The sequence below is a fragment of the Protomyctophum bolini genome (genome assembly GCF_963924005.1).
Source record: "Protomyctophum bolini genome assembly, chromosome: 7".
Taxonomy (NCBI): domain Eukaryota; kingdom Metazoa; phylum Chordata; class Actinopteri; order Myctophiformes; family Myctophidae; genus Protomyctophum; species Protomyctophum bolini.
In genome coordinates, this window is record NC_137868.1 from 39,887,759 (window position 1) to 39,906,249 (window position 18,491).

General features: G+C 46.9%; 2 protein-coding genes across 2 annotated transcripts in view; one reads left to right on the forward strand and one right to left on the reverse strand.

Moving 5' to 3' along the window:
- The window catches only part of gsk3ab (glycogen synthase kinase 3 alpha b), a 29,530-nt gene extending 20,541 nt beyond the window's left edge, over positions 1–8,989 (reverse strand). Inside the window, exon 1 of the mRNA XM_080767669.1 lies at positions 8,596–8,989. Coding sequence (XP_080623795.1) covers positions 8,596–8,770 — 175 coding nt within the window. The 5' untranslated portion in view covers positions 8,771–8,989. The remainder of the gene's footprint in view (positions 1–8,595) is intronic.
- Positions 8,990–9,434: 445 nt separating this feature from the next.
- Positions 9,435–18,269, forward strand: znf526 (zinc finger protein 526). The gene is made up of 7 exons (XM_080768874.1): positions 9,435–10,720; positions 11,462–11,631; positions 11,873–11,968; positions 12,099–12,955; positions 13,525–13,654; positions 14,501–16,144; positions 17,074–18,269. The coding sequence occupies exons 1-7, from the start codon at positions 10,426–10,428 to the stop codon at positions 17,251–17,253; spliced, it is 3,372 nt and encodes a 1,123-aa protein (XP_080625000.1). The 5' UTR covers positions 9,435–10,425; the 3' UTR covers positions 17,254–18,269.
- The last annotated feature ends 222 nt before the right edge of the window (positions 18,270–18,491 follow it).

The following is an 18,491-nucleotide window of genomic DNA, read 5'->3' on the forward strand; positions in this document are numbered from 1 at the left end:
CGATACTGGTATCGGTTACTTGGGCCGATACCACCCTCAAGTACTCTGTACCGGCCCCGATACTTTGACCCAAGTACCAAAACATCGATTTGACACTAGGCTGAACGAATGCAACGGGAGCAAGTCTGACCCAACACTGCAGCAAATCGCCAGAAACAGCCCATCTACAAGAATAAATGACAACTGACAAGTGTCATTAAAAGGGGGTAAAATAAGTAGTTACTCAACAAAAATTAAGTACTCGTATCGGTACTCAGTATCAGCGAGTACAAAAAAATAAGTACTTGTACTCCGTCTTACTTGTACTACTTATTATCACAAGACAGGGTCTAATAATAATAACGACGTGGCTCCCATGTGGAGCTTGGTCTTCACTAACCAGTCTCTAACGTCATGCCGACTATGACATCACCAGCACAATGGTGTAAGAAATTTACTTTTTTTGGGCAAAGTTTCAATCCCATCCAAAACGTCATAGTACTTCCTTGGCCTACTGGCAGCGTGCACACAACATTTGGTGCCGGCATGGACAGAAAGACAACCTCACAGACCCATATTAGACGGCTCTTCGGCTACAGTGCCACATTGTAAAAGAACTTGGATCGTGTGTATCAGATGACAGGAATATTGCAATACTGGACAACAGCTTCATACAGTGCAACATGGCTACCCGCAAAGCTCTGACCCGCTACCAACCAACACCCCCCCGAGGAGAGAGAGAGAGAGAGCTAAACGCTGACAAGCACTCCCTGTGTCTCTAAACGGCCATGACCTCCAAGACAGCAGGCTCCCGGCAGACACACACAACGCAACCACCAGCTGGTAATGAGCTGCTCTCCTCAGCTTTCCCCACAACACCACGCTCCCCCCCCATAGGGGGGGAAAAAACGCACAACACGGCCCAACCAAGCTCCACAACACCACAGTCACCATGTGACCTCACCTCGTGGGCCCCGTTCCAATACCAACACACACACCGTGCTCCCTCCACATAACAGAAAGAGAGATCTAGAATAAACAGGGAAGCTAGGTGCATGACTGCATGGGTGAGACAAATAAAACTGATTGATTGAACGCTGAGGAAGGCCATACAGGCCGAAACGCATACGTTTTCATTCTCAGAGGTAATTAAAATCATATAAAAAAGGACATACAATGAGTACTGGCATAAGTGGCATTTTCTTCACCTCGAACTTGTATCTTCGAGCCTTGCACCTAGAACGATTTTGTTTGAACCTGGAGTGCTGCGGGGTTGTCTGCTAAGGCAGTTCTTTTCCCGGAGACAAATAAAACCCCCGTGTCGTTATTAGAGGTTGTAGGAGGAGAGCGGTGAGGTGTATGTGCTCTAAACGTACATAGGTCAGGGATGCTGCGGGCTAATGTTCCACCAGGAAGAAAACAGGCAGTGAGCTGCTTACAGTCTAACATTGACCGACAGGCCCTAGTAAGGGTCAAAACAGTGGCTTTGTCTGCGTGCGCGCTGTGTGTGTGTGTGTCTGTGTGTGTGCGTCACGTGCAGGGTCGGGAGCTGATCTGACTGACAAATCAGCCCCAGAAGCCGACATGGAGGGTAAAGGAGGGAAAAAGCCAGGTGAGAGGCATGTTGCCAAACAGCTTGTCAGAGCCTCCGATAAAATTGCATGGACAGCAGCGCGCAAATACGTGCGTTCGTCAATACCACTGGCTATGCGTCATAAAATGGGAAGTGGATGACTGTGCATCGAGTGCCAGAGCGCTCACTGACTCCCGTTGCCACGCGTTGGTCCGTCTCTGCAATACACATGGAGGCCCAGGCCACAGCGACCAGATACCAACACTTCACACGTCAAGTTGTCAGCATGCCAGTGTTGATACAATTACCTTGTTGACTGTTTTAAGTGGGTTGAGCTCTGGAACAACCTGACGCTCAACGGCTCAACCCACATGAAACAGTTGAAATGGTAATGAGCTTCTGCAAATCCCCCTCCCCACACTCAGCCCTGGTCATGAGCCAGTGTTGTTCGTCGACTACCTTTTTCCACTGACTAAAACTAAACTAAAACTAAATATGATGACTAAAACTAAGACTAAATATATTGACAATTTCTTCATACAAATAAAAACTAGACTAAAATGTTAGGAAGTGGACAAGAGATCCAGTTTTATACTAGGCATGCTGAAAATAGCAGATCTACAAGCTCACAACACAAACTCTGCCATTACAACGACATCAAGGCCTGTCAACGCATTTTAAATTCAACTAAATCAACTGTAGATTTAGTCGACTAAAATCGTATGACATTTAGTCGACTAAAACTAAAACACTAGAACATTCTAGGTGACTAAAACTAAATGAAAATGATTCAAAAGACTATGACCAAAACCAAAATGTGCTGTCATGAACAACACGGCTGGAAAGGTCCAATTCTTGGAGACCACCGGCACAATCACCCTCAAATAGGAGACGGAAACATACGCCATCATCCGTGTTGTTTGTCTTTTCGTTTTGTAATATCACTTATTTCAGATACACAGTATCCTTTGTCACCTTTTTTGATAGATGCTAGTTACATAGTTTTATGTAAAGTCATGCAGTTGACCTGTTGGGTTTGTTTCACTTGACCACAAACTAGTAGGGTTCATGCCATTTAGTTAGATACAGTATCAAGTAACAAGTTACTCTGGATAAGAGAGCATCCGGTAAATGCCTGAATAAATAAGACATTGTAAGGAGACAGGAAGGGTGACAGGAGGAGGAGGAGGACATGCAGTATACAGAGTATAGCACCTCCGGGAGGACTCGAGCCGAAGTCAGCTATGAGAAGGACTCTAGTCTCATTTATATGGTATGCAGTGCACTCTTCTTACTGTGACCCACTGGGGTAGGGCTGGGCGGTATGGTGATAAAATATTGTATGGGGATACAATGTCTCCTCTCCACGATTTGCCTTTTCAGAGATATATGTATATATATCGTGATACAGTGAATGTGCATTCACTGCATCTAAATGCTCGGTTACTCCTTTTTCTTTTAGTTACCTAATAATATAAATAATAATAACCCTAAAAGCCGCAAGAAAAAATACTGTGATATTATATTTTTCCATATTGCCCACCCCACTGATGCAACCCAGACGATGTTCTTTTCATGAGAGCCATTGAAACTCAAGGTCCACCAGAACCAAGTTCTGAAAAGCCACCACTGAAAGCATCCTCTCACTCCGACGTCCTCGTCCATGAACTGTGCGTCTCTGCTCAGCCCTCCAGCGAGTGCAGCCAGACTGCAGCAAACCGTGCGCACAGCAGAGAGACGGACAGGACAACACCAGCTGCCAATCAATGAGCTGCACAATGCCAGCCAGCGCCCATAAGCATGCTGGCAAGATTGCCACTGACCCCGCTCACCCACAGGCAACCACCTGTTTCAGAAACTCCCCTCAGGACGGTGGTTCTGTGTCATCAGAAAAAGGACCACACGCACGCATGGCACCTGAACAGCTTATTTTCCAGGGCCAATACTCTCCTCAACATGCCATTCAACAACAGGAGAAAATGACTACCTTCCTATGTGTGCACTTTATTGAACTTAATACTCACTTTTTGAGTGGTGCAACCACTCCTATAGACAGCTGTGTGTGTGTGTCCCTGTGTCCGAGCACGGAAGTAGCATATTGTCACCACCAAGTGTCACTCTTGTGCAGAGTGTCACTGTTGTGCAGCCTAACACACACACAGAGGCCAAGGAGTACAGTACAGTACAGTATCACTCACTTCAGACACTTACTTGCTTCGTATTCTTATAACATATTGTTGTGTATGGTTTACTCCAAGTGCACTTGTTCCGACTGTAATCTCACTGTACATCAGAGGTGTGAAGGATCTTCAATGGCCACAGAATTTGATCACGATTCAGCAGTTTCTGCAGTTCAATTATAACTGTGCTGCTGCCTATACAGTAATCTAATAAATATATACAAAGAGGGGGAAAAAAGCAGCAGTAAGACGTTCACAAACTGCAATATTCTGTGTTAATTTAACTAAAGAGTGTAGTACTGTACATATGTAACCAAATGTACCCGTGATGTTTCAGCAGCTAGGGGACGCGAGTTGACTTGTGTAAAGCGGTGTTCTACACCAGCATTAAAGTCAGGTGATTTGACTGAGAAATGGTTGTCCATTTTCAAAGTACTGAAACAAGCTTGTTGGACCACACAGACAGTGGCCTTGTGGTTAGAGTGTCCTGGAACTGGGAGGTCGGGGGTTCGATCCCCGGCCGGGTCATACCAAAGACTGTAAAAATGGGATCCAATGCCTCCCTGCTCGGCACTCAGCATCAATGGGTTGGATTAGGGGTCAAATCAACTAATGATTCCCGAGCGCACCGCTCCAACAGATGGGTCAAATGCGGAGAACAAATTTCACTGCGGTAACGTATGTGACTAATCGTATTATCGTATGCCTTTGACTTGCTGACCCTCAGTCACTCAGTCCATCAGAAGCTGTGGAGCATCAGTAGCGTTATCTTAAAGCTACTGCAAGTGTAATGTTTTTGTTAAAATAAGTGTTAAATAGCTCCATCCATCCCACATATTAATAATTGCAATAGTGTGTTTTGTTCACTGTGGTGTAAGGAACCTTTAATAATCTTTGTACGCTTTGGAGCTTACCTAAGTTCTTTTGGCCTCGGCCCGGCACCTGGCACTTCGTTAGTGTATGTGCGTGCTCTTAAAATAACTTAACTAGAGGAAAAGAATATCTTGTCGGGATACCAATTTCATCCAATCAGCAGAGAGGAACTCATCCAGTCGTGATAAACAATTCTACTTGTCTATCAAGTGAAATTGGAAGTGAGGAAACCAAGTAATGAGGAAACAAATTTGTAACTGGAACATTTTAAGACAAATTCCCCGATAGGATGAAAATGTGTCCCACCTCCTGAACATTCATATCCGGGTTGTGGAACTGGTACATCTTAATTACAATTAATTTCTAGTAGTAAGTAGTTGATGTCTTTTTATGCCAGCCTGACTCAAAACAAAATGTACCTGGGACATTTGGTGAATACAAGTGATTGTGATCCTGTCCCCGCACGGCTGTCAAGACAAATCCCTATACAGGAAATGATGCAAGTCACAATATCATTCTCAATAGATGATATAAGAGAACACTTGAGACTGACCCGAGAAATTGTGACATTACTGTCTCAAGGTTGCTACTGATGGCCATTTGTGAAGAGATGCTCAACGCAGCAATACAGCGGTTCAACACCTCTCTAGAGCTTTTTCATTAAGTTAAGCACAGTAAGTGGCAGACAGCAATCGATAACTGGGCCTGTATGACTGAGCTAGCTCATGTCTCTGCCTTCGCAGCACCTGAAATTCCTGTGGTCACTCGCTGCCCATGAATAGGGAGGTCCTACAGTCCAGTTCTGCACTGCTGCTGCTTGTTAGCATCACTTTTGACCTCTTTTTAACCAAGTTGAGTCAGAGGGGAGCACATTAAATATGGAGTAGCTGTGGCATGATAGGCCCTTGAATAATGAATGCAAAAATGAGCACTCCAACCAGCTGTCAGTGAAGAGCTTTGCTTTCCGTGGAAACGTACGCATGCCTGATGAATGAGAGTCAAAGGGGACGAGAGAAGAGCCAGTTCCAATGTGGCGAGACAGTTTTTAATTAATTGGATAGTTAAGAGATCATTTCTAAAAATAACAACTCTAGTGCACTCATTACCTCACGAAAAGGATCAGCAAATGCATGGCCATATCTGCCATCTCAGAGTTTGGTAATTACCATCCGTGGCGGCATCTAAGGAATTGTGATAGTTGTGTTAACGGTGGTGTGTTGGCTGAAGCTGGACCGAGGAGACGGCAATGCACTCAAGGAATATGAGGTAATTCTAACTGAGGGTGATGAATCAGTCCAAATCCTAGTGGTGCCGGCCGGGCCTTGTAATTCATAATGAATGGTTTGCAGGCTGCCACTGTCCAATGTCTATGTAATAACTAAACGGAAAGTACAAAGTGGGCCACATAATTCATATTATGCAATACAATGAATTAATCATAAACTAAAAACTAACGTCAACATTAAGCCAGTTTAAAACGTATATAAGGTAGCCATGGGTAATAAAGACAGTGCATCTGCCCCGAGTAACCCTATGAGCTTCATTCATAGTTTTAACAAATGTTGATACTCTTTCTTATTGCTTCAAATGAAATAAAATAAACGACATCCTCTGCAATGACATGCAACTTCAATTACATCCAATGACTCTTAATCTTCATGATAGTAATCAATAGCACATGTCCCATTTGGCAATATTGACAGAAATCTGATTTTGAACACCGGAAACTGCCAAAACTGCACTATTTATGTTTCACTGTAACCCAGGATCTAGTTAATAATGCCGACCTGCTGTGTGACACTGTCCTGCCTCCTGTTTCCCGGTCTCTACGTTTACACCTTGCAGGTCAAGTGTTACTTCTAGCAGCCTTGAAAAACAAGTCTGCAGTAGCCAACGCAGCACTTTTGTTTTGGGGGGAATCTGCGAGGTGCGAGACACCGTCAACGTGGGAACAATGCTTTCTCAGCGAGGCACACCCGGGACGGAGCTATGTGAGCAAGAAAAACGCTTTAATGTCCATTCAAAGACAAGAAAATGACAACAGAAATCCAATAGATTGATATTGCAGTTTCAGCTATAAAGGTCAAACAAGGGCCTATGTGTGGGGACATTGGCCCACACCGAGTGCACGGCCAGACTGAGACACAAATTTTGTGTTCTTAATTTAATGAGTCTGGCCCGCCTCGTACCATACTTCTGCACCGTTTCATAATTTCTCCAAAATATACCCTCCCCCACTCCTCGTCTTATTCTTTATTTCACATCACCTCAAAAAAACCACCAGCCCATGAGGTTTACACTCTCGGGTTAAACTCTTTCACATGGCTATAAGAACTGCCAGAGCTGGCCCAAACTTGTGATCTCCAGCACGTCAATGGCATGGTTAGATCGGTGTGAGGCTTATGAATTTCAAACATAGAAATCTAGTGTTTTAACCTAGTTGAGTGAGAATACTCCAACAACTGGGTTTGCGCCTTATATTATGCTTTTGAACGTTGCCCACTAACTTTACCGAATATAAATTGTGATGATGCAATATTCCAGCTATGATCTCTACCAAGTCTGGCCTTGTAAATTATTGTCACGAAACACCAAATGAAACACCACCAGAGGCATCTTTTATGTTGTTGTAATGGTGCTGTTAGAACTAGATTACAGTAAATGAATCAACACTGCATGTCTTTACTTTTGAGTAAAGACATGCAGTGTTGATTAATTTACTGTAATCTAGTTCTACCTACAGGGCAAACAAGGCAAACAATGTGCTTTACACCAAAGCTTACAAAAGAATAAGTTAATTCAGAAGCTGGCTTGATTGGTGCTGGCATTGTTAACAGGACTGGGGCATTGCATAAGGCAACATTGCAAGCAAATTTGGTATCGGACTGCAGCTACGCTACAGTCAGTACATGCTTACATGGTTGAGGCACGTTATTATTACTGTCTCGGGAGAGAATTAGCAGTAGTTATCCATTTGACTAGGCCAGTTTAGATGTTTTTGTTCAGTTAGACTATGCTTATAAAACTATATCAACTATAGACATGTTTCTATACATGATGCCAACACACATGACATATGGCTAGCCGACTGTACACCAGCTAATGTTCGATAGCCCACGAAGCAATCCACAAACTAGGCAATCGTAACTTTGTCAACGTGACTTGCACTCATCGTTGGTTTGTTAACGTTAATCTACCGATCCAAGAGTTGTACTAACGTTCACCTAGTAAAAGTCTAAGGACACCTAACGTTTAGGCAAGACCAGACGAGACTGGAGACGACGCCTAACCCCCTTCATTTTCATCTCTCTCGCCCCTTTCGCGACGTTAACAGGCTAGCTATCTTCATCTCTGATCAACGACGAACTTGAAATGCTATTTAACGCCATGGAATTCACACAATGTTCACGTTTGAAATTAGACCTATTTCTCACTTCATGCCAATATGTTTGCCACTATAGCCCTGCAGTAACAGCAGCTAACGCTGCTAGGCTATGAAAGCCCTTGATGGCAGAACCCCATACTGGAAAAACATAGCGTTAGCCTGCTAACTAGCCAGCCTGGGATCTAGAATGAAGACACCCAAGGATTCAACACGTATGTCACAAGTGTGCTTTCAGATGTGAAGGGAGGTCCGGATAACGGCACAAAAATGACATGTTTTCAATTCATTTTTTCCCCCCATGTGAGAAATGGTGTAGCGTTCTCATATCACTTGTCAAGAGGGGTTCGGGGGGCTTTAATGGTTTCGGGTCCCCATGAAACTACAGGCTAACCACCGTCACACAGTGTATGCGGCGTCACTGACCCATCCTTGGTGTCTCTATTGGAGACTGATCGTGTGCTAACGGCGCTAGCCGTTCGGCTAAAACATAATAATAAAAAAAAGCCGTTTGTCACACGATTGTCAATAATTGTATCGCTTGACGGGTAATCTCGCCGACCCGGGGGTTACTTACGGTACGGATTGGCGTAATAATTAATACTCACGGGTTAGTTTCAGATTTCCAAAGCTCGTCGAGCTGCTCCCACTGGCCTGAGAAGCCCCGGTCTTTCCTGCCGCGCTCCCACCGGCCACCGACGACCCTCCACCGGCTGCTGCGGCCCCGGGAGCTCCTGGAGGCTCGGCGAAGGAGCTCGTCCTGGGCCGCCCGCTGCCGCTCATATTTGTGTTAACTGAAAGCCGGGGCAGGGGGGAGGTAATCGCTATAAAGGAGCCAAGCGGGGCACAGGCTCGAGCTATATTTCCCTTAAAAGATTCGATATAAATGAAATTGCACTCCGATAGCGTTTCGTATGCTAAGGCTGTTCGTCTCCCCCTTTCTTCTTCTCCTGTGGAGCGCTGTTGGTTGGGGGACCGGGGGACTTCACGCACGACGACGTACAGGTCGCGTTGACTTGTGGGATATGAAGTTTTCTATCTATGGCCGTTAGCAGTCGTCGGAGTTGACTGCTCATGTAAAATGCAGACTAGACGCAACAAGGTCATTTTAACCGATGGAAAAGCTGACTCTACCGCAGTGTCTGTATTTTAGTTTGTATTTTACTGTAGCAGCGATGTTATGAATGATACAGCTGATACACGAAGCTTCATTTTAATTAAATTGTTGTAAATTATTCATATTTTGTTTTCAGTGAAATGCACGGTGCACCAACAACATCACTGAGACAAAATCCCCCACGCACAAACACAACCTGACATCTTCCAAACCTAAAGTTAACTGTACACATTTATTATTAATAATAATATGAACACATCATGGTGTACTACAACGGAATTCAACCAAAAAAACTACAAGTTCCATAGCGAACGCGCGTGACTTATGATTGATATATTATTTAGCCAATCACATATCCCTAAAAGACAGGAGCTAGTTGAGACAGAGGCGGGCCAACGCGTCACAAGAAAGCAGAGTCTATCCGGCGGGCAAACGCGGTAAATGTTGTATTTCACGCGTTGAAAGGCAGTTTAACAATTAGCGGCTTTTAAATTTGTGCATTTCTTTGGACCCCGACCGATGCGACATGTCCGTGAGGAAAGCGTCTCGTTGCGCGGAAGGCAGAGCGACAACGAGCCCACGAGGAGAGATTGTGCTTGTCCAACGAGAGTAAATAAATGAGAAGGAAGGAGAAAAGAAAGAAGGGCCCGTTCCTATTCTAGGCAGCAGCCGGAGACCTGCGGGGAAAAGTGTGTAGCGCCGCCTGACGACCGACCGCCCCGCACCGGGGCTCCGCGCTCAGGAAACCGCGGTGCCGCCGAGCGACAAAACAGCTCTTCAGCGTCAGGGGGAGCGCCGCCAACAGCTCTCCATATGCCATCACAGTCATATCTGGATAGGATACCAGGCTGACATTTGTAACCGAAATGAAACGTTAATGTGCGAGTATTACTGAATGATCGCGTGGTTGCGACTGATATATTAGTAGGCCTCGTTTGTTTGTTTATTATTTTTAAAAGCGTTCGTAGTTTGCACGCTGGGCTGTTGCTATCGTATCGCTGACGTTTCCAGTGAAATCATAAGTCATTGTTGCACAAGATGAAACGTACCACTTGAAGCCACTATGACGATTGTACGGTGGTTTTCTAGTGCCCACGCCCGCCCTACCCTTTGCCAACACTGACTGACAAGCTGTACAAAGTAACACTAACCTTAGTCTTTTTATTGTTGTGTCCTTAACCACAATATTATGCTGACTAGAATGTAAATGAAGTAGCAGTCAAGATTGGGATTCACACACCATCAACTCTTTGCTCTTTCACACGCAAGTTGCATGACACAACTGTTGATTGACTAAAAAGACATCACATACACAGCCACCATGGCTGAGCAGGCGGAGGACCCGGAGGGCGTGTATGTGGAGCATCAATACATGTGCAGCGAGTGCCACCAGCTCTTCAACACGCTCGAAGACGTCCTGATCCACCAGCAGATCCACACTGGCGTGGAGGGAGACGCGGACTCCGTGACCATCCAGGACATGTCGGAGATGGCAGGGGAGGGCCAGCAGTACCAGTGTCTGGAGTGTGGAGCCCTTCTGCTGGACCCGGAGGAGCTGCTGCAGCACCAGGAGATGCACATGAGAGAGGCGGGGATGGAGGTGGAACACCACCAGGGTGAGACGACGTTCTGGATGATTGTGTGTTCAGAATGAGTGAGGAATGGCTGAGTGGATTGTGGTAGAGAGAGAGGCCGTCTGGTAAACGGAAGGTCCCAGGTTAGATTCCCGGGCCAGGCAATGTGTCAAGGTGTCCCTGAGCACGTCACTTTTAACCCCACCTCCCCCAATCCCCTGAGCAATCTTAGCTGGGTGAAGCTGGAAACAGATTTTTCCGCCACAGGGTCTAAATTATTTAAAAAATATTGTTTGGGTACTGATTATAATAATTATACGGTTTTGCATGAACGGACCAGTATTAAAATATGCAATTCAGGTGACATTGAATTGCAGTTACACATTGATTTATTTCACATCTATTTGTACATTTGTAATAACAATGTTAAATTCTGTATGCCCTTTTTTTACGTTCTGTTCATGTTCAAGCTCCTGGGATAGGCAATTGCTTAGCTCTCCCTAAGAAATAATTTCATATTTTGAGGATTTAAGATGAGTTTTGTGTATCTACATTTTTTATTTTTACTGATAATTTACACTTTAGGCATTTGTACATAAGCAAAACATCTAAATAATACACATAGCAACTGTTACATAAACATAAAAGACAATGCTGCAGCTTGGCAGCAAGGAGGGAGGGAGAAGAGTCTTGGACGATGGGCTGTAAGTTAGTTAACTATCAATTACTATTTTCTTAGCAATAACTCTACCGATCACTTTGTATCCCATCACTTTCCTCCAGAGTTGTGTGAGGTCTTGGAGACGGAGGGCGGCGGTGGTCCGGAGGCGGGACCAGTCCAGTACCAGTGTCTGGACTGCCTGGCTCTGTTTGACTCTCCTGACGTGTGGCTGGAGCACAGGCAGACGCACAGCCACAGCAGCACGCACAGCAGCACAGCCACAGAGACCATGGTATGGGGATATGGCTGACCCTTCCAAGTGTCGTCTGTTGCCAATGAAACTGTTTATTCCTTAGTTTTTGAGTGTGCTCCATTAGCATTCAGTCATTGTGGTCCTCAGTGGGACATGGGAACTCGTAAGTTATATCATCACAGTCTTCGTATGATTGTTGTTCTGTCTACATGTTTTTGGTTGATTGTTGCGAGTTAATTTCAGGATTACATGTAAACCGCATATTCTTCCGTCATAACAGGAATATGTGCTCCAGCCCGATGGCACCATCACCCCTCTGAACAGCGTGCAGAACTACATCTTGAGTGAGCAGCAGGCAGGGGAGATCTTGGCACAGGTACTTGGCTGGTAGTGTACACACACCTAATTTCAAGGGGAATGGAGGGCCAATGAATGGAATAAAGAGAGTTTAGAGGTTTCAGAACCATTTAAGTATTATTTTTTCTCCTCTCTGCTTTCTATCCCAGGTCCTCGCTCAGCAGCAGCAGCAGCAACAGCAACGACGGCAGCAGCAGCAGCTGCAGCAGCAGCAGAAACGTAAACAGCAACAACAACAACAACAACAACAGAGGAAGCGGCAGGCTGTCCCCAAGCTTGCTGCCAAACCTCCTCGTTCCACCCTGCTCCCTCCGGTGTCTGCCAGCCCCGGCTCAGCCACCATGCACCTGCAGATCCTCACAGCCCAGGCCCTGGCAGACAGCTCCACCACGCCCAGGCTGCAGCACGCCAAGCTGATGCCCCTGCTGGGCTCCCAGACAAAGCTGGGAATCCTGGAGAACGGCCTCCAGAGGGTGGAGCTGAGACTGGCCCCTGGTGGCCAGCAAATCAAACTGGAACAGCAGCAGCAGCAGACAGAGGTGGTGGTCATCCATCCGTACGAGTGCTCCGAATGCTCGCTCCTCTTCCAAACCCCGGAGGACTTCCTCCAGCACCAGGGCGTGCACTTTCTGGGCCAGGACAAGGAGAGCGGGGACGCAGCGGGGGTCATGACGGGTGACGAGGAGGAGCGGGGGGGGAGGGAGGAAGCGACGGATAACAAGACCGCCGAGGAGCCGACGAGGCCGCGGCAGGCGGAGGAGAAGAAGGCGTGGTGCCAGCGGCAGCAGTGTGACATCTGCAAGCGCACCTTCACCTCCGTCAACCGACTGGCCGCGCACAAGCGCGTGCACGAGCAGGGCACGCACGAGTGCCCCGAGTGCGGGAAGATGTTCAAGAAGGCCACCACGCTGCAGACCCACATGCGCACACACTCGGGCGTGGCCCGGTACCTGTGTGTGGACTGCGGTCACGGGTTCAACACCGAGATGACCCTCATCACGCACAGGTAGGAGGGAAGGGACGGCACTGACCAGTATACATTCTAGTCCAATTTGAAGTTAACGTGATGTGTTATGTTGTAGGACCAGTATGTTGTAAAACAAAGAAACGTACATTATTTAAACTATTAATTTAAGATTTAAGATTAATAACTTATAATATTAGACACATTAGTACTGTGTAAGTAATTACAAATGCAACTGTTCCTATTGTGTAATAAATTATAATGTTCTCTATGATGTGAATTTGTGATTTTGCATATATTAGTTCATTGCAAAGTAAAATGTCGGCATTATTTGTAAAATGTCTCTTAACCGATTTTGGGCGGGAACCCCTTTTGGCGTTTCAAACATCATGTTATATTTAGCTATTGAAAAATAGCAGATCTACAAGCTCATTCGAGCTTGTAGGTCTGCAATTTTTTTTAAATCGTGAAAATATTTATTTCAGAAAACTGGAGGATTTAGAAGATTTTTTTTTTAACATTTTGAGGTCCGGCCTAAATGGGTTAATATAATTCATGTCTCTTAATATAATTCATGTCTCTTAATATAATTGTCTTTGGTTCCCCGACAGGAAGTCCCACACGGCGGACCCCCTGCACAAGTGTCAGTTCTGCAACAAAACGTTCACCAACATGACCAAGTTCCTGTACCACCGCCGCACGCACATCGACCGCTCAGCCACCGCCGCGCCCGTCACCATGGTAGCAGAATAAAGCCTATAGCCTCCCCATCCATCCGGCTTGTCGGTAGCTTCAAAACGGACTTTCTGTTCTTTATGCCGGGATCACACTTCATCCGTCAAACATGGACGCTGCTACTTCACAACTATGCATTGAGTTGTAAGCAAAGGCTCCAAGCAGCTGTCATTTGCAACTTTGATGGACTGATGATATACTCTCATTAAAGATTTATTTACACCTAACAACAAATGGGGTAAAAAAAAAAGCACATGCGGTTCAAACGGCTATCACTTTATGGAGACAAAATTGGGACGCCTGCGAGGTCTGTGTTGCAAATTTATTGCGTGGTTGACATTCTCTCATTTGAAATGAGTTGGGGGGGGTCATGCACTCCACGTATTAAGTGTGATCCAGTGCTAAGTCGTAAACAACGTGACGGTCTCTTTCTTGTGCCGTTTTTAAGGTCATTTAGATAATTTAGAAAGTCCCAACATTTATAGCGATGAGGCTCTAATTTATTACAAGTTGTTTTGTAATTTGAGCAATCTGTGAACAGAAGCCTATTTCCACACAATGAAGATAGCCGCTCTACATGCTCACGATGAATTGTGAGCTTGTACATACCGCTAGTCTATTTTAAGCTACCGGGTATTTTCTTTTTTTATTGTGGAACATGTTCACCTACAAGTAATGACATGCCCAAACTAGGGACGCCAGGTTGAAAGTGTCTAATCTACAGCTGAATTTCTTGTATTTACAGTCAGTCTAGTGGTGTGACAGGCAGCGTATATGCTGTGGTTGCACTCACTAGGGTAAAATGCCTGAAATATGGTGGTTTGAGATGTACTGTCTGCTGATCCTCTGTAGGTCCCTGTCCCCAGTAAGGCATCTCCATCTACCCTGGCCATCCTCCAGAGAGCCAGGGAGAGGAGGGAAGCCAGCCGCGCCCAGCAGGAGGCCATGAGCACCCTGCTGGCTCCTCTCACCGAGGTGGAGAAGGAGAACATAGCAGTGGACACAGCCCACAGCTCCCAAAGAGCGTCTGATGAGCGTGAGGAGGAGGAGGAGAGGCGGGGGGACAAGAGCAGCAAGGATGTGGCTACGCCATCCCCAGTGGATGACAGTGGTCCCCGGCAGGTAGAGGAGACATCCGAGACGGATGTAGCTGTGAAGTCTGCCTCCACGGAGGACGGTAGTGCAGTGGCTCCGTCTGTCTCCTCTGACCAAGCGGGGGCCGCTCCGGCCGGGCTCCCTCCCGACATTAAGGGTCCCTTCCCCTGTCGTTCCTGCACCAAGTCCTTCCATTCGCAACTTCAGCTGCTTCACCACCGGCGAAAGTCGCACACGGCGGAGCGGAGCTTCCACTGTGGCGTCTGCGGGAAGTCGTTCAAGAAGCAGATCCACGTGCGCAACCACCTGCGGACGCACACGGGCGAGAGGCCCTTCCAGTGCTCGGACTGTGGCAAGACGTTCTCGTCGCATGCCAACCTGGTGCGACACAGCCTCACTCACTCGGGCGTGCGGCCGTACCACTGCAACGTCTGCGACCGTACTTTCTCCCAGTCGTCCAACCTGCGCCAGCACAGCCTTCTGCATTCGAACGCCGCCAAGCTGTCCTGCCCCGACTGCCCCGCCACCTTTCGCTGGCCCTCCAAGCTGGCCACTCACCGCTACACCCAGCACCCGGGGGCTCCGGCCCCCTTCCCCTGCTCACACTGTAGCACAGGCTTCCTGACCAGGAGGCAGTGGGAAACCCATTGTCTGGATCTGCACACGGCCCAGGTCGCTGCGGGCGGAGAGGTGGGCACGGGAGAGCCCCTCGCCCAGGGAGCGCTAGGCGGGGATCCCTCCACCTCGGAGCCTTCTACCTCGACCACCGGAGAGGGAGAGTCGGGGGCTTCAGGAGCTGCTTTGGTGCGGGGAGGCTTAGATTGCAACATCTGTGGGAAGAAGCTCAACTCTGTTGCCAACCTGCGCCTCCACCGGCTAAGCCACTTGGGCATGGGCCCTGGGCGGCCCCGGGGCAGCACCTTAGTCAAGAGGCCCAAAGCCCACCAATGTCCCGTCTGTGGTAAGCTGTTTGTCTCAGCCTCGGGGTTAGCGCTCCACCAGAGGGTCCACACCGGAGAGCGGCCCTTTCCCTGTCAGGTGTGCGGCAAGCGCTTCCGCCAGAACACACACCTGCGGGAGCACCTGCGCACGCACTCAGGCGAGCGTCCGTTCCGCTGCGAGGTGTGCGGCAAAGGGTTCATCCAGAGCATGCACCTGTCCGAGCACAGGCGCACACACACGGGCGAGCGGCCGCATTCGTGTCCACAGTGTGGAAAGACCTTCAAGACCTTCTCCAACCTGCGGAACCACAAGAAGACCCACGCCCGGCAACAGAGGCGGGACGAGGAGGCCGCCGCCCGGGAAACCAACGCCGCTGTGGCGCTAGTGGACGCCTCGGCCATGGAGCTGGCCAATGGGCAGACTCAAGTCATCCACATCCAGACCACCAGCCTGCCACAGGTCAGATTGGACTCTTGTGGTGTTTTTCCTCAATTATTCGATTTGATTAATACTGATAGTTGCAGCCTTGGAAACACAAAACACACCTGATGAGGCATTATGTACTGAGGTTATGATGGAGAAGTTATGAGGTCTAGCCAAGTGCAGTTGACGGCACCAGATGTACCCGCAATCTGAGTCCTGACCAGAATGTGTAAGACATAAAAATGGTAGAAAACAAAACAATCTAGTTTGCAATTTTTCAGGAAATGAAAAATATAAAATTTAAGAAAACCAAGCAATACTGCCTCATCAATGTTGGTGTTGTGACTTTATATATTGTCAAATGACTTGCATGAGAGGTGGTGGAGCTGCTTTAGCCGACCCTGCTGGACCCTGCTGGACCCTGCTTTGAGGGTCCAATGGAGTTGGCTATTTTCACTGAAAGTTTGCCTCCAGAATTATAGGGATGTGGTTAATTTGGGATTGGGAAGGTTCCTTTACCCATTCTGGACAGGAACGCCTTTTGGTGTTTTAAGCATTATGTTATGATTTAGCTATTGAAAAATAGATCTATAAGCTCATATGAACTATGAACTTGTAGTTCTGCTATTTTTGAAAAATCTGGATATGTTGCACAAATCTTTGAATATATATTATTTCAGAGCGAAGTAGGGAACGTTTTTAACTCAAATCTTTGCTTCTGGGGGGGGGGGGGGGGTCGGCGGCCAATTACATATAGTTTCTGGGGTCCTTGACATGAAATATTGAGCATCACTGATATAGAAACATATATTTCAGAAAACTGACAGGATTTAGAAGACATCTTTTAAATTTCGAAGTCAGGTCTAAATGAGTTAAAGATATACCTTGAAATGACCCTTGACCTCCCATATGTCCACTTGTTGTCATCACCAAGCCAACGTGTCTGTGTCTTCTTCGCTCTCCAGACCCAGGGCACCGGCACACCCACCATCATGTGCAACGAGTTCGGGGAGACCATCGCCATCATCGAGACCAGCGAGGGCGGGGAGCTGCCCCTGGAGCAGGCCTTGGAGATCTACCACCGGGCGCTGGAGAACGGCCTCACCATGGAGGCTGTGGCTGTGGAGGGAATGCAGCTCCTCTGAGAGGCACTTCAACAACACCCCAGTTTGATGTGCATTATGCCCCGGAAAACACCACTCGGTTCCATTCTGTACACATCTTGGAAGTGAACCGAACAGTCTGAACATACCCCATCGAAGGACTGACGACAAAAAAAACACTACACTACGCCCTTCTTATGCACATTTATCCAAAGGACAGGTGACAATAAGCGAACAGGGCGAGGACTGGAACCCAGGACCTTTTCTCTTCCCACCTGTCCTGGACAGAGAGTGGAATACCAGGACCAGCTCACCATCCTTAGAGGAACTGTGCTGCCCGACCAAGGAAGGAATAAGAGCACTTATAGTTCCTCGGGTATAGATTTCTCAAATGCATTATGAACTGACGTAACGTGTTGTCCACATTAAAAAGGTATCCGGGAGATAAAGCTCTTAAGTTATTTTTCTCATTGTCACTACTCAGGCAATTAACTGCTTTTTAAGCTGCTGGACGGAAAGTGGTTCGATTCAGAAGTAATTTGAGATACCAAACCCCCTTCCCAACGGTGTTTGTTCAGATTACACAGTGACCTTATCCAATTTAGATGGCCAAATTCCGTTTTGTGTCAGACGGGCATTATGATCAGGCAGTTGTTAAGTCCACTCACCGCCTCAAGGGACCAGTAGGTCTGCATGACAATGAGTCTGCAGACTCTGCACTGCAGCTCCGTTGTGGATGTCGATGCTCGATTCATACTGATCTACAAGCTCACAATGCATGGTGCAGAGACGTCGTGTTGAGCCTGTAGATTGGCTGTTATCAGTGCGCAACACTGTCTCACAACTAGGTATGAATCAGGCTCGACTCAGATGTAATAAAATTAGTCTCCGGTTGACAGTGTTCCAGACAGTTGGGGGGGGGAGGGGTGCCTTTGGCTGGACCACAGGTCAAGGTCATTTGTGGTGTGTGTAGGATGAATGACGACGATTTTGTCAAATATGATTTTCTTATGTGTTGATGCGCATTGCATTATGTAAAATGTTGTAAATATAACCAATAAATGTTTTCCATGATCCTGTATCAAGTAACCTTTATTGCCAATGTAAATCCCTTAGTCAGAAGTTATATACCGATACACAAGCTAATATTTGTGCCATTCAGAATAATCTCATCTATACTGGTTGTCATGAAGCGGGTAGGATCATTTGATATGCGTTCTGTAAATTGTGGACGCATCAAAAAAAATCATTTCCAGCAGTAAGGTAATAAAATAAGCTCA

What these genes read in the sequence shown, in the direction of transcription:
- znf526 (XM_080768874.1), top strand. Translation starts at nt 10,426, where the DNA reads ATGGCTGAGCAGGCGGAGGACCCGGAGGGCGTGTATGTGGAGCATCAA. An exon ending in ATGACCCTCATCACGCACAG is followed by an intron (nt 12,956 to 13,524) that starts GTAGGAGGGAAG and finishes GTTCCCCGACAG; the next exon opens with GAAGTCCCACACGGCGGACC. An exon ending in CCGCCGCGCCCGTCACCATG is followed by an intron (nt 13,655 to 14,500) that starts GTAGCAGAATAA and finishes GATCCTCTGTAG; the next exon opens with GTCCCTGTCCCCAGTAAGGC.